The sequence below is a fragment of the Eretmochelys imbricata genome, chromosome 9 (assembly GCF_965152235.1).
Source record: "Eretmochelys imbricata isolate rEreImb1 chromosome 9, rEreImb1.hap1, whole genome shotgun sequence".
In the NCBI taxonomy this organism is placed as follows: Eukaryota; Metazoa; Chordata; order Testudines; family Cheloniidae; genus Eretmochelys; species Eretmochelys imbricata.
In genome coordinates this window covers 11,127,282-11,151,916 of record NC_135580.1, presented here as the reverse complement: position 1 = coordinate 11,151,916, position 24,635 = coordinate 11,127,282, and the positions used below count along the sequence as shown (strand labels likewise).

The 24,635-nt window shown below is 40.4% G+C and overlaps 2 protein-coding genes across 2 annotated transcripts in view; one reads left to right on the top strand and one right to left on the bottom strand.

Moving 5' to 3' along the window:
* Positions 1–277: 277 nt before the first annotated feature.
* TTC14 (tetratricopeptide repeat domain 14) lies at positions 278–17,907 on the top strand. Its single transcript, XM_077825938.1, has 12 exons — positions 278–518; positions 1,579–1,703; positions 5,873–6,072; positions 6,989–7,073; positions 7,183–7,312; positions 7,957–8,109; positions 8,853–8,924; positions 11,448–11,567; positions 11,683–11,805; positions 12,510–12,627; positions 14,968–15,077; positions 16,402–17,907. The coding sequence occupies exons 1-12, from the start codon at positions 355–357 to the stop codon at positions 17,354–17,356; spliced, it is 2,355 nt and encodes a 784-aa protein (XP_077682064.1). The 5' UTR covers positions 278–354; the 3' UTR covers positions 17,357–17,907.
* Positions 17,908–21,287: 3,380 nt separating this feature from the next.
* The window catches only part of CCDC39 (coiled-coil domain 39 molecular ruler complex subunit), a 29,239-nt gene continuing 25,891 nt past the window's right edge, over positions 21,288–24,635 (bottom strand). The window contains exons 17-20 of the mRNA XM_077826315.1: positions 23,153–23,293; positions 22,786–22,965; positions 22,418–22,503; positions 21,288–21,501 (exon numbers count right to left, since the gene is read on the bottom strand). Of these exons, the coding sequence (XP_077682441.1) occupies positions 21,333–21,501; positions 22,418–22,503; positions 22,786–22,965; positions 23,153–23,293 (576 nt within the window). The 3' untranslated portion in view covers positions 21,288–21,332. The remainder of the gene's footprint in view (positions 21,502–22,417; positions 22,504–22,785; positions 22,966–23,152; positions 23,294–24,635) is intronic.

Below are 24,635 nucleotides of genomic sequence, written 5' to 3'. Positions count from 1 at the left end.
CGCCCCCGCTCTGGGCGGGGCCCAGCTACCGGAGACGGGCGGGCTGAGGGAGCCCGTACCCCGCCTTGCCAGCGCCCCCTCGCGCCGGGCTGAGCAAAGGGAGGGGGGCACAGGAACGGAGCTTTTCTTGTTCCGTCCCGTCACTCGGCCTCTCTCGCCCCGCCCCCTCACAGCTCCCGCCCTCCCGCCGTACGCATGCGCGAGAGCGGGGCCGGTTTTTTGCGGGCTCCCGTTGTAACCCCGCCCCTTTCCCCTTCCGGGGAGGGGGAAGACGAGGGCGGGTTCTACTTCCGGGTTGCTCCTCTGAAGCTTCCGGTGGCTGCGCGGTGGGAGGGGGGAGTCGCCGCGGTGGGGATGGAGCGGGACCTGCTCCGCCAGGCGCTGAGTTTCCATGGCCCCACGCTGCTCTCCCTGCTCCGCACCGAGCAGCACGATAACCCCGACTTCCGGGGCCTCCTGCCCCCGGCCGGGCCCAGCCTGGAGCCGCCCCGGGAAGCCCAGCATCAGCCGCCAGCCAGGTAAGGAGCCGGACCGGGGAGGGGAGGGGAGGGAGCTGCTGATACGCCCCAGCCGGCTCTGAGGAGCCCCCCCCTCCGCCCCTGTATCGGCTTTAATGCGGCTCCACGACCCCCGCCGAGGGTTTGCTCGGTCGGTGACCCCCGGGGTCAGAGGGACCCGCACTCCCCTCCCCTGACAACCGGGGATCCGCTGCCCTGGACTTCGTCCCTCTAAGCCTCGGGCAGAGTCTCCCCTAGCCTGGGCGCTGACGCCAGCTCCCTCGCCCCTGAGCAGCTCCCTGGTAGTGGTAGCCACAGGCATTTACAAATGAGTCAGCGCCCCCCCCCCCCCGTTTTCTCTCTTCTTCCCCCGCCCCCCCCCAATAAAAACAACAAAAAAACCCACCGATGACTGGCTTAAAAATCAGAGGTGGTTAAAAATGAATGTTTGGTTCTTTGCCTTTTGGTTCCTGCGTCCTGTTTCCAAGCTTTCCTCTGGAACCGTGAGGGCTAGAATCTCATTCTTTTTAAATGAAAGCTGACATTTTTCACTTGACTCCAGGAACAGGGCCGCATTGCACTAATACCCTCTTCCTGAATAGTGTTTTTCATTGCTCGAGTTGAAAGGCTTCGTATTGAGGATGGATTTCTTTCTTGTGGTTGAAAGGGAAATGGCAGGAGGAGCTTTTTGTGTCCTACTTCCTAGTAGTATCTGTACACTCAATGCAAAAGCTGATGCAAAGGCACCTGGCAGCATACTGTGAAATCTGCTAGGCTTAGTTTGACAGAGAAAATCCAAACGCCATTGTTCTGGAAGCTTCGCTATTCAGCACCATTCGTGTTCTTGGTGCTGTACACAAATGTTGTCTCTACCACCATGCTCTACATTAGATATAGAAAAACTTGGGCAAAGCATTTTGTACTAAACATGTCATCAGTAGTATAAATTGGGGCACATTTAATTAAATGGTTATGCAAAGCCCTGGACAGTGATTTATTTATTTATTTATTTTTATGTAGCAGGTGTAGCATGCTATGTGAACGAAGTGGGGAGGACTAGATTTTTCTTTCCTTTTCTTAGGAAAGAGAAGAGAATTGATAACATTGAGATACAACACTTCATTGCAAAGAAAGCTGATTTACTTTTTGCTCTTTCATGGAAACCAAGTGCATCAACAGATTCAGAATCAAATGAAGAGAATGAAGGTAAATCCTGTAATCACAGGTGAAAACGGATTCTCTAAGAGACAAATTAGCTGTGAGGAATTCAGTAAAAGTCTTGTGTATACAATAAATTTTAAAAATAAATGGTATTTATAAAAAGAGTGTTATTTTATTTCAAGTTTTTTGAAGTTTAGAAATGCATGGAGTCGATAAATCATTTAAATCTTCACACTCTGAATACATCTGTCAGATTTTAAAAATAATTCTCATTTTAGTCAACCATGATTAAGGCCTATACTGTGGAATGTGGTGGGGAAAGGTAACGTTTGCATTTTTGGCTTAAATAAGTATGTTTTCAGTTTATCTAATATGAAAATGTAAACACCTCGAGTGACACTCTGAACACTGTAGTACTGATGTGAAAATGGAGTTGTGGAAGCAGAAGGCATCCTTGATCTTCCAGTTCTCAAAACAGCTTCCGCTTTTTAAAAAACAGATGTACAAAAAAAAAAGGCCATGGATTCCTCACACACTTAGGCATATGAGTAGTCCCATAAATTAGTGGAACTATTTGCATGCATAAAGTTACCCAGGTGCATATTTGCAGAACTGAGACCTAAATCAGTCTTGGACTGGGGTTCTGACCACCTCAAATATAACTTGTGGTAAGGGACCTTGAGAGGTCATCTAGTCCAGTCCCCTGCACTCATGACAGCACTAGTATTATCTAGATCATTCCTGACAAGTGTTTGTCTAACCTGTTCTTAAAAATCCTTTAATCATTTTTGTTGCTCTTCTCTGGCATTTTCCAATTTGTCCACATATTTCCTAAAATGTGGTGCCAGAACTGGACACAATACTCCAGTTGAGGCATAATCAGCACAGAGTAGAGCGGAAGAATTACTTCTTGTGTCTTGGTTACAACACTCCTGCTAATACATCCCAGAATTATGGTTGTGCTTTTTTTTTATTTAGCTTGTGATCCTCTCTTAACCCCAGATCCCTTTCCACAGTTTTCCTTCCTAGGCAGTCATTTCCCATTTTGTATGTGTGCAACTGATTGTTCTTTCCTAAGTGGAGTACTTTGAATTCGTCCTTATTGAATTTCATCCTATTTACTTCAGACCACTTCTCCAGTTTGTGGAGATCATTTTGAATTTTAATCTTATCCTCCAAAGCACGTGCAACCCCTCCCAGTTTGGTATCATCCGCAAACTTTTTAAGTGTATTCTATGCCATTATCTAAAGCGCTGATGTCATTAGTCATAGATCAGACTAAATCATGTCAGCCTTGTAAAATTATTTCTCACACTTCCTTACTCTTTCCTGAGCTGGTGAGAAAATTATTTGTATTAAGTGAATGGATGAGCATAATTTTACAAGACTGATTTATGTAATACACTGGACCCTCGCTAGAACCCAGGGTTCAGGATCCATGCGCGGTACCGCGTTAATGCGGGGACCGTGTTATAGCAGGGGCCACGTTACCATGGATCCCTATTTAAATTTGGGATCCATCGCCGCGACCGTGCTATATGCGAATCCGCACTATAGCAACACGCGCTCTAGCGAGGGTCTGCTGCACCTGTATTCCTGGAAGACCCCAATTTTAATTACACACCCAGGTGGACACAAACTTGCTTTGCTGAAACGTAACAGTCTTTTGGGAGGAACGTGACTGCTGTTCAGAAGGTCACAGCACGCTTTTTAAGGGCTTGATTAAACAGGAAATTATTCCTGATTAACTTCATGTGTGGATGCTCTTATTCTGGAAGCAGATTAAACTAATTCAGAATAGTGTGCCCTTATTCTGGAATACACAATGAGTTATTCAGAAATAACTGCTTTAATCTGCTTTAAATTTATACCCAACCCTATTCTGGATAAATTTTCTTGTGTGAACAAACCCAAAGTGTTAACTTAGGAATTGAGGAGAATATTTAATCTTATTAACACTAAAATTCAAGCATTAAGTGTTAATTGATAAATTATTGCAAGAAATATGTTCATACAATATTTTGTATGAAGAGCCTTCTTTCAGAGAATTTGTTAAATATTTACTGTCCAAAGGATCCATCAATATTGCAACATTATCTTCAGGAACAAAGTGTAAAAGTAAGCACACATTGCTAAGCATCTGAGGGGAATGCAGCTATTACGGTGTTGTATTATGAGTCTGGGATTTTGAAGACATGGGTTCTATCCCATACTTTGACTTTGGTCTTTCAGTGCCTCAATATCCCTATTTATACAACTAGATTACTACCTGCTACACAGGTTTGTTAGGGTGTACTTATATGTAAAACATTCTAAACTCCTCTGATGCTCACCAAGTAAATGCAGGGAGGCGTTATTACTAACACTGATCCTTCATGCAAAAGAAATGGGAATTCTACCATTCTGTTGTACAGACTTGCTGGGGATGTTCCAAGGTGCCTTTTTTCTTCTCGGCAAACTATTTTGTTAGAACAGCAGCTCTGTTAAGATTGAAAGTTTCCTGCTGTTTAAAAAACAATTGTTGTTGGAAAAATGTGGTGACACATTGTGAAAGAAGCAAAATATGTGGGCGTTTTGGTTACTTACGTGGGCGTCAGGTGAAGCTTCCCCTGTGGGAGGCTAGCTCCCTGTTCTACCTCTTCCGCCCGCAGCTCCACCCCCACTCTGCCCCAGACCCGGTACCTTTGCTGTGTCCCTCCTCTCCTTCCTCCCCCCGCGAGGCCCCTGCCACATCCCTCCTCTCCGATGCCCCTGCCACTCATGCTTTCCTCCTTGGGGAAAGGGCAGAGCAGAGAGGGGAAGAGGCAGAGCACAGGTGGGGTCACCATGCCACCCATGGTTACTTAATGGATATCTGTGTTTAGCATTTTGGAAAAATATTCAAATTAAACAGTCAGTAAAAAGTACTCATTGTTATGTGAAGTCTAGTACTAAAATTGCTGTCACTCCACCGTATTAACTAGAGGGTTATACACTTTGTTGTTCGAGTAGGCCAAATGCTGTGTTCAATCCAACTTTTTAAGTGCAAATGGGCTTTCAGGTTTAAGGACCATCTGAAAAGGTATCTGGGAATAGACTCTTATGTGGCTGTCCGAAGTAACTGAGAATGTAGCTGTGGAAACTGAGGCTGGAAGAGTTGTGATGGTATGAATTCTCCATTGGAACAGAATGGGTGAAGTTTGTCTCAGCAAACAGGCTCTGCAGAAACAATAGGTCCTTTGAAAGTGGGCCCCCCTAGCTGGCTGAAGATAAATTGGGTAGAGAGAGGAAAGCTCCTAGGAGATTTTTTGCTGGAAGCAAAATTGTGATGTGAAAATGCACACTTCATAACTTCTGTAGGACAAGATCATTGCTTACAGCAGGCCTTCTTGGCTTCCTGTGTTTCCCCTGCTTTCCTCCTACAAGCTCTCTGTGTGCCACCTTTCCGTCCCCTTCAATTTCAGGGATTTTGTACATCCACCCGTGCCAGTCCCTGTGTGCCCCCAATCACCCCACCATTTCTTTCTGTCTTTGAGTTAAGGTGTCAACGTATTAAACTCTATTGGGAGAATGGGCAGAGCTTAGATAGGGGTATTACTATGCTGAAAGTTGTTAATAGCTGCCAATAGATGCAATAGCAAACCAGTTCTTTGATCTGTAGAAAATTACAGAGCTAGCTGAAGCTGTTAGACAAGAGAGAAGTCAGGTTGGATCCAGGATCTTGCTTCCCTCTGCCAATAACTCAAAATGCAATAGATGTGAACTGGCGGCTAGCAGATGCTGGGTGCCGCAGAGTTTGTAGTGGATATATGAAGCATGTGTTGACCTTGTGTTGATCAAAAATTACTGTTTCTGGCTGACTAAAAAAATGATATTGACAGACTCTAAAAAGCAAATGTTAGCCAATCCTTTTTGAGCAGAAAATTAAAGTATAGATATGGGGAGGAGGGAATGAGATCTCTGGGGACTTGGACATGGGCATGGAGGACCTTGTTGGCCAGGGCAGGGGTGAGAAAGGAAAGAGTGCTCTTAGTTTCCTCAGGTCAAGAAGGAACAAGAGTTCCTATTGCAACGTTGTGTATGTTGGGATGTGTTGCCTATACATAATGCCTAATAAAGGAATATAAAGTGCTTTATTAAAAATCACATTGATTTTCTGATACTATAGTGAACTGTAATTAGATTTCAGAAGGCAGAGCAGTTATTTCATAACTTTTTCTCCCCATTAATTGCAGATTGTTATGCTGTTATGCCACCCCTGGAGCAGTTCATGGAGGTGCCAAGTGAGGACAGGAGGGAGCTGTTTTTCCGAGACATTGAGCGTGGCGATGTTGTGATCGGAAGAATTAGTTCTATTCGTGAATTTGGCTTTTTCATGGTGTTAATCTGTCTGGGCAGTGGTGTCATCAGAGAGATCTCACAGTTAGAAATCACCGTAAGACTTGAGTATGATCAGTAACAAGTAAACTGATGCAGGGCAGTCCTGGCTTTCTAATGTGTTGGCTCCATCTTGTGCTAGGGACCTGAATTATGAGGGGTAAACCTGAGTTCTGGGATGGTTAATAGTTCAAAGCCTTAATGCATTCTGGCTTTGATTAAGGTGGAAGCTGCCTTGCTTTCTTAGCAAGATATTTTCTTTCTTTACCACTCAAATATTTTAGCTGTAGGTTGAAAAGTTAGTGTATATTTTGATGCATTGACCTCGATCTGAATTGAATCATACTAATATCACTCTGCTTTAATGCTCAATTTTGGACAGATTTAGGCTTTGTCTACACTAGCACTTTCATTGGCAAAACTTTTGTCGGTCAGGGGTGTGAAAAAAACACCCCCTGGACCGATATAAGATTTACTGACAAAAGCGACAATGTGGACAGCGCTATGTTGTATGTTCTCCTGTCGGCATAGAGCGGCTACATAGGCGATCTTACAGCGATGCAGCTGCAGCGATATAGCTGTGCCGCTGTGAGGTCCGTAGTGTAGACATAACCTAAGACTAGTTTCCATCTAGTTTAATATTCACAAAATGGACTTTTTTGATTACAGATAAGAAGTTCATTTTTCAACATTTGTTTAAGGGTTAAAGCTGGGTGGAAACTGGATTACTCACATTAGTCTTCAATATCACAGTATCACAAATGAGTTCTCTTCAGCAGGATAACTGCCATTGTAATTAAAACCTAGATTTTTTTTGAAACATAATTTAATATTTGCTCATGGGACAAATCTTCATTGTGCAAGCTGATACTTCTGGGCTGAGGGAAGTTGTCTTCTAATGCAACACATTTTATTATTATTTGCTTTATTAAGATCAGAGTTCCTGGTCACATTTTTGGTCTCTTCCATTGCAGGCTCTTTGTCCGTTGAGAGATGTGCCTTCTCATAGCAGCCATGGTGATCCTTTATCATATTATCAAACTGGAGACCTTATACAAGGTGAATGCATATTAAAACTGTTCTGGAAGCTGTTTCTTTGCAGTTTTGTTGACTTTGTTCTCAACTTTAAGATGTTGTTTAGTGGGGTTTTTTGTTGTTTTTTTTATAGCTGCAATCAAGGACATTGATCGTTACCATGAAAAGCTCACGATATCACTGCACAGCTCTGCTCTTCCACCCAGTCTATCTAGTACTAAACTGGGGGTAATTAGTTCTGAAGACTTGCCTTTACATTATAGGTAAGACCTTGCATTCTCTTGTACTCTGCTGATCGACATATATTCTTCAATTTTATACTATTGACTTGTTTTCCTAAATAAAAGCATCACTGTTCATATATGGATGTAGTTCGTTTCAGAATTTTTCACAAAAAGATTAAGAATGAAGTAAACTTAGCCGAGAGAGAGAGACTTAAAATATATATTGCAGGAAATGATCATTACGTGGGAGAATACAGGATTAATAAACTAATGACTTAAAGGGCTGAGATATGAAACTCTTAAAATCTGTCTTCAGCAAGAAGTACAGGAGTGCTTGTAGGGCTTGTCTCAAGGCCCAGAAGGAGCTATGGTACTGCAAGAGAAGAGAGCCAAAATGAGGTTTTCAAGTACTGCTTCTCATTAGTCAGGAGGGCAAAGGGTGGGATAAAACAGGAGGAGGAAGGGCAAGAAAACTGACCACAGAATTCTGCAGCTAGTGGATGAGGAGGAACAGCAGCAAAGGCCAAGGAGTTGTGTTGTATTTCCACTTGAGGGAAGGGAAGCTATGTAATTTGCTTGTGAACCAGTGTTGGTAAAAGTATCAATGTATGTTGACTTTACATATGTCAACATTACTAAAGAAATGAGTGGTCATATTTGTGTATGTTCATATTTTCTTTAAGGAGAAGTGTTGAAGTAGCCAGTACTTCGGAGACATATGAAAAAGTCTTACATCATTCCTTGGGATTTGCTAATCCAGCAGTAGTTGAATGTTTATTAGGAAAACTAGGACTAAGTGAATCCAGCCCACCATCGTTAATGAGAGGCCTGCAAAGGTACAGTGACATTGCACCGTCTCCATTGCTTTCTAGAGAAAATGCCACTATCTGAAATGTCTCTTTATTTGTAGTTTCTATGTAAAAATTTCTGTGACAACTGTTACTTCAACCTTGGGTTGATCCTCTCTTGCGTGAGCTCAGCAATTAAATATAAAAGACACTCCAGAACAACAAAATTACTCTTAAAATTCTGCCACTTTTTTAAAAAAGTGACAGAATTCTAAGCCACTTCATCCACTAGTAATCTGCTTGGTACTGTTTAACTGGTTAAACTGTTCATTGTATATTGGTGGGAACATTAGATTAAAATCACAGGTTACTTTACATCCTAATAATATTTATCCCCAACACTTCTTAGTAATAGCTTGCTTTACTAATGGACCTGATCCTTCTGAGCAGTACAGTTTCAGAAAATTTTCTTTCTCAAATGCAGAAAATTAACATGTAGATTATTTCCCATTTGATGTGTAGCTCAAAATTTAATCTATATTAATGCAACTGGCATGGGACAGTATACTTGACTGCAATAGACAAATACATTTAGGGGGGCTATGACTTTGGAAATCGGAAATGCTATTGCTGATTGAGGGGAGAGTAATATAATATTGTTTCAGCCATGCTGAAATTTTATTTAAACCTTGGTATAAATTTTTGATAATGTAGACTCAGAAGGAAACTTGGGCAGTTAATAATTTTATTCCCTTGATTGTTTTTTTGTTTTGTTTTTTGTTTTTAAACAGCAAAAACTTCAATGAAGAAGACTTTGCCTTTGCATTGAGGAAAAAGCAATCTGCATCTTGGGCCTTGAAATGGTACAGCGTATTTAATTTTCTTGTCAAGCAATTTAGGTGGCATCTACTTTAGAATCAATGATCATAGTTCATCATATTTCTTTGTACCAGTGTTCACAATGAATAACCTCCTGAATATCACCAGGGAGCAACTTACTGAGTGGCTGTGGTCAGTTGATAGGTTATGGGAGTGGGGGAATGCTCTCTGTTTGTAGAGTAAAAAAAAAAAAATCAAATTTTAAGGAAAAGCCTTTAGTTTAGTTCCCAAAGGTTAAGGTCACTTATAACTTGTGCTGGCTCCTGAAATTAGACCTGAGCACTGCTCTGTCTTGTCTCCTCAGCTTTCCCAAAGGACCCTAGCCCTAGTACCCAGCTCAGCCTTTTATAAATAGCAATCAGATGACCTTGAGTTCCCTTGTCTTGACACCTGAGCCCAAACCTGGACTTGTGAGCAATTCCCTTGTGGCCTGAGCTGGCGTCAGTCACTGTGTATCAACACTGAACTCACTGAGAGCATTTGAAGAGGCTGCTTTGGGCAGCTGCCGTTTCTTTTCGGCTGTGCCTGGGATGAAGCTGCAGAGTGCACTCTGCTCTTCCATAGCCCAGCAGGCACCCAGGAGATGGGGCTTGTCAGGAATTTTCCAACGAGATGGCTTTTTCACTGGAAAATGCTGTTTCACAGAAAGCGTTCACAGGAAAGAGTTGGTTTTGACGAATATCCTGATTTTTCTTTTTCTTTTTAATTAGAAATGTTCAAAATTGTCAAAACCTCTTGTTTCAACATTGCTGAAGCAACTTCATTTTTTGCTTTGAAATGACTTTTTGTTTTGAAATTGTAGTTAATTTATGCTTTTAAATGTAAAAAGGTCAAAATCTAAACAAAACGTTTTGGTAGACCCAAACTAAATTTTTTTTATGGTTTGAAAGTGTGCAGAAACTATTAAGACTTTGACTTTTTGTCGCTATTCAGGATGGGAAAACTTTTTTTGACATCTCAAAATTCTTTCAGGGTGGGAAACAAAGTTCCTTCCCAGCTCTACCAGGAAAAGCACAGAGTTGGAAAGGGAATAGACAAAGTGGTTTACCAATCTCCCTTAGTCCAACGTGGAGAAGAGGGTGAATAGGGGGAGGTTTATCATCTTTCAGCTCAGCAGCCTCTGCCCATAACCCAGTCAAGCTGGGAATTGCCCCTTGCCATTCTGGTCTCATCTCCTGTCCATGGAAATTCTTGAGATGAGTAGGCAGGTCCACAGAAGCAATATTTAGTTGGGAAGTAGTCCCAGACATAAAAATGATACAGCTGGAAGGGGAATGAGATGGAATTAGTGGTGGTAGAGATAATGCCAGTTATCTGTTATCAGTTATCAATTGGAAACTGTCTTTAATTTTAATATAGTACATCATTTATTTCATTAGTTAAACCCTACTTAATTTGCCATATTGTGAATCCCGCAATATTAGGCCTCCACTGCAATTTCAACAGTGGGAGCCTTGGCCGGCTGCCCCCAGGGCCCCCACTCTAAGCTTTTCCAAATTACTGCAAATAATAAAGGTCCATTATTACTTTTCTGCAATTTTCCACGTGTTGTCTGCAACTCAGCTGCAATTATTTGACAATCATCCCGCAATTCAATAAGGTCTTATTCATTGGAGATTAAGTACAACCATTTTCTATAATCTGTGGCCATATATTGCTGTATTAAATCATGAATCTTGATTGCTGTAGTGAAGTCTCATGATAAATCTGATATGAAATTCGGAGCCCCAACTGTTAACTCATTGGAAGATAATTTATCTTTAGACAAATGTGTGAGAGAAGCTTCAGTTTGTAAGATATGAAATATAAGTCTTAAAGCATCTTACATGGGGCAAAATTGACTTCAGTGTCATTGTGCCCCCTTACTATAGCGTTGAATCTGTCCCTGTACATTATAAAGCCATGTCTACACTAGCACTTATGTCGGCAAAACTTTTGTCGCTCAGTGGTGTGAAAAAAATACACCCCTGGATGACATAAATTTTGCTTGCATAAGTGCTTGTGTGCGCCGCACCATGTCAGCGGGAGAGCTACTACTGCTTGTTGAGCTGGTTTTATTATGTCAATGGGAGAGCGCTCTCCCATCCATATTACACGGCTACACGATCTTACGCCAGCACAGCTGTATCAGTACAGCTGTGCTGCTTTAAGCTTGTAAGCATAGACATGGCCTAAAACTCTCCCCCCATTAGGGGGTAATATGACAAGTCTTAGAAAAACACTAAAGTACTGTAAGCCTACCATTTGTAAATGGAGAATACAGTGTAGCATGTATGTGTGCTTTCTAAACTTTCAGATAAAAGAATTTACACTTTGGTGTGATGTAAATATGGCATTAATCTAAAGAGCAATTCTTGAAACTGTATCTTGCTAAAATGCTCCAATTCTGTTACTCTTATGGCAGGATGATGTACTACAAGTTGCACGGCTTCTCAAACTGATTTTAAGTATATTTATTTAGCTTGATGACTCTGTGTAATGCTTCTTTTTTTTACTATTTGTTCTAGTGTGAAGATAGGGGTTGATTATTTTAAGGTTGGTCGCCATGTGGAGGCTATGAATGAATACAACAAGGCCTTGGAAATAGATGCACAAAATGTTGAAGCCTTGGTAGCTCGTGGGGCACTGTAAGTCTTTTCTTTATTTTTCCCCTTCGTTGTTAAAGATGGATTCCAATAATCTATTTAAAGATCAATTGTGATGTTTATTCACAATTCCTGTATCGCTTTTCCATTTTTATAGTTATGCAACAAAAGGAAGCTTAAACAAAGCCATAGATGATTTTGAAGTTGCGTTAAAAAACTGTCCAACCCATAGAAATGCAAGGAAATATCTCTGTCAGACACTTGTGGAAAGAGGAGGCCAGTAAGTGTTGAATTCTATTCTTTATGCAGTTATGGGCAATTCAGTTTTTTCATTCTTTTTTTATATTGGGCTAACTAAGTATATAAAAAAGGGAGTGTTTTATCTCTTTCCTGCCTGTGTGCCAACAATAAGAAGTCTGCTGTGAAAGCAGTTCAGGGTGTATAATCTGTTTATATTCTCCCATGTCGCCCCACCCTACCACGCATCAGTTTAAATCTCTCCTCCTCACTGTTTTTTTTCTTAATACAGTTTAGCTGATGGAACATTAAACCTGTATAACATTCAATGAAATTTTGTGATGAATATTTAACAAGGCATTTTTACAACATTTAAAATTTTTACACATTTTTTTATACCATGACTTGTGTGTTGTTTTATTAAACTTCTGAATTAATTGCATATAAATACTCTACTCAGAAAAACAGTAAGAATTCCAGAATTAATATTCAGGAAAAAAAGGTTTATCAATCTGAGTAAACTGGAGACTCATTCAGAAGTAACAGAACATTTTATTCATCAAAAACTGGAATCAAAGTTTGAAAGTACAGTACTACTGATGTTCAGAAAGTAATGACTTGTCAGGGATGTAAACATCTGCATTTTAGTGAGCTTTTTAATACGTATCGGTCTGAGAATTAAGACAGTAAGCATTATAATCAAAAACAAATTCTGTTTGTTGTAAACATTTGTCATATGAATGTTAGGTTGGAAGAGGAAGATAACCTATTAAATGCTCAGAATTATTATAAGAAAGCTTTAATTTTGGATGAGACTTTTAAAGAAGCAGAGGATGCCTTACTGAAACTCCGTAAACATATGCAGGTGATTCTTTATTTTCTCTTAACTTTATCTGCTACAATCAAAACTCCTATTAAAAACATTGGGAAGGGGGAAATGATTTACTGGTTACTGTGTCTTATTCTCCTCTTTCCCCTCTTTACAACACATCTGTCACAGTAAGTATTATGGCTGTATCTACAAAAAGCAAGGTGCCTGTGGATGGCTTGATCATTTCAGATGGGCTGGGGAAGCAACAGCACAGCAGTCGGATGCAGGGAAAGACCAGAACTCAGTAACTGTTTCTGGTGAAGGGGAGGAGGGAACAACCTGTTCACATGGGTGGGACTGCTGATACAGAATTAAGACTTTGTGTAGGGTGAAATCCCGAAACAGACAGGTCAGTTTTAGACATATGCCAGAGGGTTGTAATTGGGAATATTCAAAGAGGAGCAGGGTAAGACTAATCAGGGCTAGCTCAAAAGGAAGACTTTGTGTATCTTCATGTGGCACAAAAAGGATCTTAATTAAAGGCCTGGAGAGAGCTGAGGACACTGTGTCACTGTTATGGTCAGCTGATAATCCAGAATTCTGCCAAACTTGTGAGGTGCAAATTAAAAAGCCAATTATTTAAAACGGAGAAAAAAATAACAATTAAACCAGGGTGCAAGCTTTGGAGGAAATAATGGGGGAAGCAAGTTCCAGGGTCCCTTTTTTTTCTTTTCTCTGCCGCCCACAACATGTTTCCTTAGTGAGCCCCTATGGGTCTCCATGTCAAGCTCCTTTGTCTGTGGCCTTCTCTTTGGCTTTTTCATTGGTCTCCTTTACTTACATTGTTTTCCAGATAGGATCAAAAAGAGTGAATTAAAGCTAGAGAACTGGGGCACTGGGTTGCTGTACTCAATGCTGCTGTGCTGAAGGAAGTAAATAGACTGGGGTAGAAGTGTGCAGGCTGGTTTCTTTATGCAGGGCTTGATTGACACTGCTTTAGCAGGTCAGGGAAGCCATAAGTGAAAAGGTTTTGTTGAAGGATGGGGAAGAGGAGATTTATGGTAACCTTTATTAAAGCTAAATTATACTGCAGAAATCTCCACTTGCAGTATGTGAGCACTGCCAACATATTTGGCATTATCCTGAGAAAAAGTATTGTTGCTGTAACAAGGAGTCTTACAACCTAAGTCACAAATAAGTGATGAAACAAGTCAAAGAAATGGTTTTACTCTCATTCCAAGTTATACTGATGGTGATGGTCATTGATGCAGCTGAGGAACATAAGGCTCGCTGTTGTTCAGCAGTTTGTGTAAGTTTGCCCACGATAAATTAAGGGTTTCCCTTATATCCTAAGGCAGTATCTCTTATATGACCATTGCCAAGCCTTGAGAATTGGTATCCAGAGACTTGCTGCTCACCCTGGATACGAATTCAACTGTTTCAAACCATTTCAAACAGTACCATGTTAAAGCACATCAGGGAGCTTTTAGTGCACGCCAGCAGGGTCTACATGGACCAGTTAGCACGTTAGCGTTTTTAGAAATTGCCTCCCCGCCATAGTACATATTGTTGCACAATGTAGACAAGCCCTTAGAGAGCTATGGGGTACAGGAGCCTGTCCAGCTAATGGGCTTAGCTAGCATGCCTTTAATGATTGATTGTTTAGTAACTGAAGGCTCTGTTACCTCTAAGTAAACCTTGGTTTACGTGTCTCTCTGTTTTTAGCTGCCCTACTAGAATGATACAATTTACAGTTCAAACGTGAAATACTCTTTTCCTGTAATACTGATGATATGTTTTTTTTTCAATGCATTTTCTTCTGAACTGGACCGTTGCTGCTGTGTCTGACATCTGGTGCTGCTCATCAACAACAACCCACTGGAATATGATTTCTTATGTAAACATGCATCAAACTGGGCTGTGGTACAATTACAAAATGGTTTGTATCCGAACATGGCCACTTCCAACAACATTTTAAAATTGGATTTGTCATCACGTTTTATATACAAACTGTAATACCACCTTCCCCAATACGTATCTCCCTGTTTCAATCTTTATTCACGTAACTAACTTTGCTGTATTTTTCCTGCCTCTTTTGGCCTGGGTCATGGGTACCAATGCAATGGCTGGTCATGTCTTTTTTTAATGTGGTATTTACTGCAATATGGTCCTTAATACCATACTGATCATCTCAACGATTAATGCCAAACTTCTGCACAATCAACTTTTATTTGATTAACGTAACATCTTCATCTGGGAATCTTGGTATGGTATTTGTTGGTGTGTGTGTGTTTATATATCTTGTGGTGGTGGTGGGGGGTGGGATTTGGGGAAATATTGGGTTACCATACTGTTACTTTTAATATGATTTTTTGATGTCTGGGTTCAAAAAAGAAATCTTTGGAAATGAGGGAGAAGCAAGCTGCAAAAGAAGAGAGACAGAAGGAAAAGAAAATAGAAACAAGTGCACAAAAACTGCGTAAGCTCTTAAAAGAAGAAAAAAGGTAACCCTATTATATTCAATATACTACATCTTAAAGAATCTACTGCTGATTAAAACCAGAGCATTAGCATCACTAATATAAAACATAAGTAAGTAAACAGCAGTTAGCATCCAGTCACTGAAATGGGTGATATTTCTGTTCCTGTTATTGCTAAGCTTCCTTTTTACATTAGTGATTCATACTTAGACCCCATTTTCTTAACAGGTAACAGAGGTCAGGCAATAGTGAATAAAGCAATGTGTTTGTTTTTTTAAATAAAGCCACTAAACAGCCACTGATACCTCATGGATAATCTTCTATATGCTGTTTTCTTTCCCACCCTGTTAGCTGGGTTAACGGCATAAAATAACCTCTGATTTCAGTAGTTCACTAGCTCCCACTGCTCAGAATATAATATAAAGTCCCCATATAAAGTTGTAATCCCATCTGTTTGTGACATTGTAATTGCTTCCACAGCAACAAATAGTGAGGTTATTAAAGCAGGATTATGCCTAAAAGAGCGAATGAACAGATAAGCCCGTGAAGAATCCATTTTCCTACAGATTTCATTAGTTAAAAAAGAAAATTTTAGTTAGGTAGAACTAACAAGTTGTTTCCCCCAAACTTTCCTGTGAGGTGTTCTTTACTACTACACCTGGATTTTTGCAGGGGGAATATATGGAAATAATACTTATCTGCCTAAATGGGTATTTAGGAAGTACGATGGGATACCCAACCAGAAGAACCCTTCTTGTAATACCAAGGCCCCAAAGAGCCTGTTTGTTAAAGTCCTCCCTACGCAGGAATGTCACTTGAAATCATGGCAATTCTACACGTGCAAGGCTTGCCAGATTGGGCCTAGTATACCTTCTTGTCACTAGTGGTTTGTGAATATTACTCAGATCTGACCGCAGTCCAGGATCTCACCTAAACTCGTCTAAAGATCGCCCTCTTTTGAGTCACATTGGTTGTTTGAAACAACCTAAAGTAATATTTAAAGTTCAAAGTTTTTTTTGTTGCAATAGCATATCTGAAGCTTGCTAAATAAGCTACTTCAAGAGTATGATCCACACAGGACTCTCTACAATCCTGTGTCCTTCCCAGCTGATCCGCTGCACTTCAAGTAGCTGAAATGTACACAAGAAAATAAATATTTTTTTAAAGTACTGTGTGGCTAAAAGATTCTCTCCATGTCCCAATGAGGCTTTTATTAAATATTTTCGTCTTGGAGCTGTTCTGAGTTAAAGGCTGTGTTCCAGGGACCTTGAAAAGGACAGAGCTTTGCCAGAAACTTGCAGTCTATGGATGATTCTGGTGATGCCTCATAGGTTAATTACATTTTTAGGCTGAAGAAGAAAAGGAGAAGATCAACTTCTTCCTCTTCCTCCTCCTCAAGTGATTCCTCATCTGATGTATCAGTTTCATCCTCTTCCTCCTCCTCTTCTGATCACAAAAGGCACAAGAAAAGGAGTAGAAATCGGTCAGTGTCCTCTCGCAGCTCCAAAAAACATTCATCTAGGGTTTCTTCACATCAGCGAGATCAGAGTAGGAAAGATGAATGGTACTCGCCCCCAGCTGATACCTCTGCTTCCTTCCTTAACCAAAAATATGAAATGGAAAAACTACTGGAGCGGCAGGACAGATTAGTGTATCAAAAGACAGAGGTGAGAGAGAGAGACAGACAGTGTTCTCTATCAAGGACTTCTGCTGATGATGAAGACACTTTTGGAGGTAGGTCTGAAGATTCAAGGGATTCTTATTGTAGCTCCAAGACTCAGTCAACCAGCAGCAAAAATGAAAAACAGGGTAAAGCAGACAGATCCTCCTCTAATAGGAGGGGTTCCTCAGGTTCATATCACTGGAAGTCAGATGATAAAACCAAGACACATGATTCTAGAAAGTTAGAAAAGGAAGTAGAGGGGAGAAAAGAACAGTTTAGAAAGTGTGGTTCAAGTCAGAGCATGTATTCCACTTCTCCAGCAGGGTCAGATTTCTCAGGCAAATCAGTAGAAAAGAATAAACAGTACAGCAGCACTTGGTTATATGAGTACAGTGGAAATGATGATGGTAGCAGACGTGAGTTAACGCAGAGTACAAATGAAAGGAGAGACTATAAAAATAGGGAAAGTAGTCCTGGGGAAACTACTAAAGCAAAGGAGCTAGATGAGGAAACTACACTCAATGGTAAAGGGCAATCAGAAAGTGGTGTTAAAAAGAGCCTGCCCCAGAATTTACTCAACATATTCAATCAAATTGCTGAATTTGAGAGACAAAAAGGAAGTAAGCAGAAAAACCAGTGAAGTACCTAAGAAAATAATGTGATGATGCTGGATACAGTTAAAGGATTTTCTTTAATCTTTAATTGCTATTGAGCTTGTGCCCTTAAAATCTGTATGAAAAATGGTCAGAACAGAGTCTGTTTTTGTGTCTTGCAAAGTGTTTGTTTAAAGGTTGGTATTAGTCAAGTTACAGGAGATCCTTTTGAAAGACAGGTATATGCAAGAGTATCATGTTATATATCAGATAACTTTTAAGAGCATAGGATCTGAGATTTAAAAAAAAAATTAGGATACTCCTATATAATTAACGTTGTTTATAATTGTGTCATTGGATGAAAACTTTATTTTTTGCTACCCTTAAAATACAGCTTACTGGCATCAAGTTTGCACTTTAAACACACCGGTATCTTTTCTAAGGTACAAAAATGGTAACACAATAGTATCATTAAACCTAATTTTTAGCTGTTGAAAGGGATTATTTGACTGAACGATGCAATGTGCCAGCAATGTATATAACTTTTGTTTAATGATTTAATCATTAAATTTTATTAAAATTTGCTCGTTTTGTTTAATGCCACGTTTTGTCTGACTTTGCTGAATTTCTGGTCTCTTTGGTTTTGTGTACATGATAGTACATCCCATCCACAGATCTCATGGTGCCTTACAGCCATGAACGAATGAAGTCGCCCTGGGACGCAAGGGATTATATCCATTTTACAGATGAGGAAAGTGAGGCAGAGGTGCATGCCTTATTCTGGTGCTTGTATCCTAAAATTGTCTTCAAAGGTGTTTTTTGAGAATAGTTTCAGGAAAATGGTGGTGTTGGGCTACTACTGCCTTGTGGTGGATGAGGTATAACATCCACCTAACATCACAAATTCTCAGTCTGTAGTTGGCAGAACACTTGATCACATGATTCTAGCTCTCCTTGTGTCCAGGAACAAGTCAACTACATGTATTTTAAAATATTTGCTGTAGTTACCATATGGGTATAGTGTGGTCCTGTGTGGGAAAGAGGGTGGATGATTATGAATAGAAAAAGAGGTGGCACACAGGACAGTCTTTCTACTCAGATGTGATCTGCAATATAAAAACTTGAGAATGTTTCAAACTGTTCTTGGAAACCAAGCGTACAAATGTTGTCTGGCTATTAAAACTGTTCCCTGAAATGTCTTAAAACCTTATATTTAAAAAATACTCTTTAGGAGATGGGGATTCTTGTAGTGTAGATGTAGCTCTTACACAAACAAACAATGGGAAACTTACTTAATAAAACTTCAAAAAATGGTTTACACCTAAAAATGATGAATTTATATCTACAGTATAGCTTTCTTCAAGTAAATCAGTCAGAACTCTGCTACCAACACCTTAATTACTATTACCTCCCCCAGCATTATTTATATGGAGCCAGAGGAGTACATGGCACTTAAAAACATGACTTGTTATGGAAGTGGGCAGCAAAGATTATCTAGGGAAAAGCGGAGATGTCTTGTTACATAAGTAATACTGGTTTATAATAAAAATGAGAATCTCCACCCTGAAGGCTGGGCTTGCCCTCTATGGATACTTAACTGAATACAACTTTAAAACACTTGAGTGGGATGTTTAATGGAATTTATAAAGAATGTGGTAGTTATGGTGCTATCTTGATGGGAGCATAAGTTACTCTTACCATGAATATTGAAACTCATTTGTAAATCTTTGCATTCAAAAAATATGCTGCAGATAGTCTGGTTCAGTGCATGAAAGTGTAAATGATTATCCTGTCAAACTTGTTTTGCTGATATTAGAAATGTAGAAGAGGGTGAATAGGGAAGGTTTATCATCTTTCAGCTCAGCAGCCTCTGTCCATAATCCAGTCAAGCTGGGAATTGCCCCTTGCCATTCTGCTCTCACCTCCTGTCCATGGAAATTCTTGAGATGAGTAGGCAGGTCCACAGAAGCAATATTTAGTTGGGAAGTACTAGTATTTTTTTTGGTTGCTTTTCTGTAAGTGGGATAGTTTTTCCAAAATGGAATGTCACAGGCTCGGCCAGTGGTTCTCAACTCTGGTCCTCTGCTTGTTCAGGGAAAGCCCCTGGAGAGCTGGGCTGGTTTGTTTACCTGCCACATCCACAGGTTTGGCCAATCACAGCCTCCACTGGCTGTGGTTCACTGCTCCAGACCAGTGGGGGCTGCAGAAAGTGGCATGGGCCAAGGGATGTACTGGCTGCCCTTCCCACAGCCCCCATTGGCCTGAAGCGATGAACCATGGCCAGTTGGAGTCGTGATCGGCCAAACCTGCAGATGCAGCAGGTAAACTGGCCTGGTGTTCCAGGGACTTTCCCTGAACAAGCAGTGGACCAGAGTTGAGAATCACTGGGTTAGGCAAACCTGATCAACATGTAATCTTGGGCTATACTCTGCTATAGAAATGTCATTAGGCATACTCACTTCAGTTATAACAACAAAGAAGTTCAGTACCTTTCCTCCCATAGCAACTCTAATTTCAATGCTACAGCATTTAATAGGCATGGCAGAGTGGAAAAGGAGTGACTGAGGGAGAAATGGTGCTCTTAAAGTAAATAGCTACTCTATCTCAGCTTTGGAAGTCCTACCACACCTACCTGCTCCAGCTTTGTCAGTGAAAAGTCTCACCCCTATACCTGCACAAAATGTGGTAGCAGGAGTCTGTAAAGGTAATCAAGCTCAAGGACATGAGCACGAAAGAATTCATTGTTAAAAGGCTGAAGGCACATGCTTAACTTCAGGCTTTTTTCCTGGCCATTCTGTTTTTAAAAGCTCACCTCCAACACTGCTTTAAAATGTTAACATCCAGTATAAATCTTGCTGTAGCTGGACATAATTTGAAAAGCTCTGAAACCTTGGAAATGGTTCTATAGATAAAAAGTAGTGAACAGAATGTGCCAATCATTTTGGGAAAACATGAGAAGCTAAAGTTAGGCACTGGGCTATAAAGAATTGATATTCTTAGCTGTGGGCTGCAACATGCTAATAGTCTTATGATTATCGTATGCAGTGTTGTAGCCATGTTGTTCCCAGGCCATTAGACATTACCTCACCCACCTTGTCTTTTATTGGACCAACTTCCACAGAACTCTACTTCTGGTCACCCTGTGTAAGCTCAAAAGCTTGTGTCTCTCACCCACAGAAACTGATCCAGTAAAAGATATTACCTCACCCACCTTGTTTGTCATGATTATAGTGTCATTTGGGGGAAGAAAAATGGTAAACTTATTCCAGAGTTAACAGTTTCAAATATAACCCTCTTATTTGTGTGACAGATTATATTTAATGAAATAGTGGAAATGGAAGCTTTGAAAGTTGGCTTTATTTACAAACTCATTCTTCCCCCCCTTCCTTCCAAATTTTGCAAGAAGAAGAAATGTAGTCTGCTTGTCATTATCTAACATTGATATAATGCTTCCTTGAAGACTTTTCTTTGACCATGAGATGATCATAAATCAACATTGCAGAGAGTGTTCACACTCAATGTAATCAGTGATGTGTTAGAGGGGAACGTAGGAAGACTAGTTAAGTGTCCCTAGAAATGTATAGGTTTCAGAGTAGCAGCTGTGTTAGTCTGTATTCTGCTGAAGTGAGCTGTAGCTCATGAAAGCTTATGCTCAAATAAATTTGTTAGTCTCTAAGGTGCCACAAGTACTCCTTTTCTTTTTAGAAATATATACTGACCTTGTGCCAACTAAGAATTTGAATCACTGACATTGAGGATTTCCCAAAAGTCATTTAGTCATAACAGCAGGAATGAACACAGACACAATTTAATTTAAAGTTTTATTTGTTAAACAGTCTCTGCCAAATTGATCATTTAATGCATTGTGTACAACATACATTTTCCCAGCCACTAAAATATGGACTTCAGTCTAGTAAACATTTCTAATAAGATATTTCTAAATAAGGAAATATGCATTAAATCAATTTTACCAATTCAGAAGTACTAGTGTGATGTGAGTCAGCTGTAGTGGAGTTTGAAATATTATTTCAAGCTCTTTCTGCTATGAAGACTACTAGAGCTGCTACCTGCACTGGAAGGCCGTGAACCAGCACTTCCTGTTGCTGCCGGCGAACTGAATGATAAACTCAGATCTATAATTTTAAGTGAGGATGCTTGGCCAGAAGTTGAACCCACGGTGCTCCTAGTTGATCTAAAAGGCAAAACAAAGTTATTGTAAAGTTAGAATGTAGACAAAACCCTCTTGATTAATAGGGGAAAAAAGTGTAGTTGATAGTACAAGTGATCATCTGAGCACTTTGTAAGACTAATGCACCTCATCTGAATGTGTTAGCAGCATATGCATTGATGATCTTGAAAGTTTGGATTCTGCTCTCCAGTAACAGTGATTGGGGGGAGGGAGAAACTGAGCAAGGAAGGAACTAGCTTCAAATTATGTGGGCAACATGTTTAACGTTTGCCCCGATACTCTAGAAATCCTCATCTAGGCTCTTGTACTACTGTTTGAAGACACCTACAAGAAATGTGTCTGGTCATAGCTGAAGACTTCACTCAAGCCACCATATTTGTAACACTGAAGGTAGAGTACATGTCCTTTGTAACAGAAGAGAAGGTACTTTGGTTTGTTAATCAGCCACCAGAACAAGCTTTTTTAAAATAAAAAAGATTTTTATATGTAATGGGAAAGGGAACTGAGTTTAAGACTAATAGTCCAGAAGACTGCAAGTGCAAAAATTGCAGCTGTAAGGAGAAGAGCTGGGTCCTCAATCAATTTGAAAATCATCTAAAAGTGAACTGTGCTCCAGTGAAAGAGCAAAGTAGGAATGGGAAAAATGAATAAGCAATTTCAGAGCACTGCTACCAAGAAAGTCTGAAATTATTGTCCTGATTTGAAGTGAAATGGACTAGGCTAGACAGAGGCACAGGACTTGTCCACACATCTAAAGTGACATAGATTCTTCTAGCAAACCCACCTAACAGAAAACTTGAGGAGAATCTATAGTGAAGCTTTTACTAGCCAACAGACATGAACAAGAAGGGACAAAATGAGAAATCAGGGCGTGGGAGTACAAGGAATAACCAAGTACAGTATTAACTTTAACACTCACCTGACAGAGGCCACTGAGCTTTGTGAAGAAGATCTAGAACTGTAATAACTACCTATGGAAGCAGCTGTAGGAAGTTCTAAACAGGACTAGAAGAGAAGAGAGATCTACTATTGGTCTTTGCAAGTGGGAGATATGACACATACACTACTGATTTTCTATGATACCATGTGTGATAAGCTACTTTCAGTATATTCCCTTATTTTCAGTGCTAACAGCATGACCCCTGTGTTTTACAATGGCCATATTGTATTTTATGAAATTGAGGCACAATGCCTTTGAATCACTGAAATAAATCCATTAATAGTTCTTTACTATCTATAACTGTGTCAGCATTTTCAATAACAGTTCAAGTCAACTAGAGATGCTACCTGTTGAAAGTATGTTTGAAAGGGTAGAGTTAAATCAGGGTTTGCTTCTAATACATCAACCAACAATTTGTCAATGGTTCTGCTGTAGTCTTTCAGCTCACGGAGGTCAATGTCTTCTTCCTCCTGTGTTTTAGTTTTACTTTTCTTTAAAGATCGAACTTCTTTGGACAGTCTGGAACACTTTTGGCATAAAGTAACAGGTAAATGCAATTTAACAAAGTTATATTAAGAAAACAATTTAAATACCAATTTAAATGGCCAAACATTGTTAGTAACAGACTTAAAATTTAAGTTTATGCTGCATTTTTACTATACCCCAACTATAACTCAAACCAATAAAATAAGAGTTGTCATTTATGAAACCAACCTGTGCCATGACTCTTTCTAACTTTGGCTTCTGTTGATCTATTTCTTTGTTCAGCTGCAAAATATGAGCTTGCTTCTCATTTGTTTTTTCTTGGTAGACAGCCTCCTCTTTTATCATGATGTCTAAAGTGTTTTCCATACTCTGCAAGAATAGAATCATAGAATATCAGGGTTGGAAGGGACCTCAGGAGGTCATCTAGTCCAACCTCCTGCTCAAAGCAGGATCAAATAGTACAGATCAAACCTGAACATCAAAGAACAATGTTATTAGTTTAAAAATTATGTGAATGTTAAACAGCAAATACAGTGATTAATACCTTTTAAATAGTTTACTGCACTTAACGTTTTGTATTAGGCTCTTGATCACAATTTAGTTTTTTACTCTTGTTGCTTTTGGCCCCAACTTTTGAAGGTGTTTAAGGGTTTCACCTCTGTGTTATGATACCTGATTTAGGAGCCAAAATCCCATCCACTGTCAATTTTAAAAATCTGAACCTCTAACTAGAGCCTCCATCCTTAAAGTGTGTTAGAACTATGATCAGACAACCCCTACCATCCGTTGTCTGTCTTGTATGATCCATTAATCAACTGTACATAACATGCTTAACACAAGCTCAAAGGGATGGAGTCCTTGGCCAGCTGGTTAGAAGAAAGGAGGTTACTGTCTCTTTTTAAGGGCTCCCCTATAACGGGGCAGAGGGATAAGTGGGGAGAAAGCTTACAGGGACGAGCAGGAAGCAGTTGGATCACGTGTGGGTATGGGAGGTATTGCTCTTCCTGCTGACTGGAAGAGGTGGGGAGTGGGGTATTTATAGCCCATGTAGCCTCAGAGATGCTTTTTTACACGGATGAGGCTCACAGCAGCAAAAGTAAGTAGGCTGCAGCATCAGATGAGGCCTTCAGTCGACATGGCTTGGAAGCAAAGATGCCCCAAACCACATGGGAAAGAGTGCAGGGATAGCATACTCCCAGCAGTGTGGTAGAGGGGGTGCAGAGGCAGGGGAGAAAGGAGGAAACACCCTTGGGCAATAAGGAGGGGACACCAGGCTCTCAATCAATCACCCAGCAGCAGCTACTGTAACTGCAGCAAACTTCTCTGCCTCCTAATTACATAGGACTGCTGGGCCCCACCATGTGACACTGGAGGTCTCCAGGAGCTTCCATGACCAATGGGACCCTGTGAGGATGAGTCAGAAGGGGCAGCAGCAGCAGCAACCCAAAGCCATGTGGCTGTTTCCCCCTTGTCGGAGGGTGAGTTAATGACCCTCTAAGGGACCTAGCCGAAATCTCTCCCTCCCATTCATATGTGGGAATGGGTGTGGAGGGAGGGATAACTCCCCACAAGCAGCAACAGCCTGAGCCAGAAGAGGAAAAAGAAATGGCTCCTTGTAGGGACAGGGCAGGGTTGACTGCTTCCTACACTATGCCATAGTGAGTGGTTGACCCCTTGTAGGAATGGGGGGGATGTAGGGGGAGGTTACTCG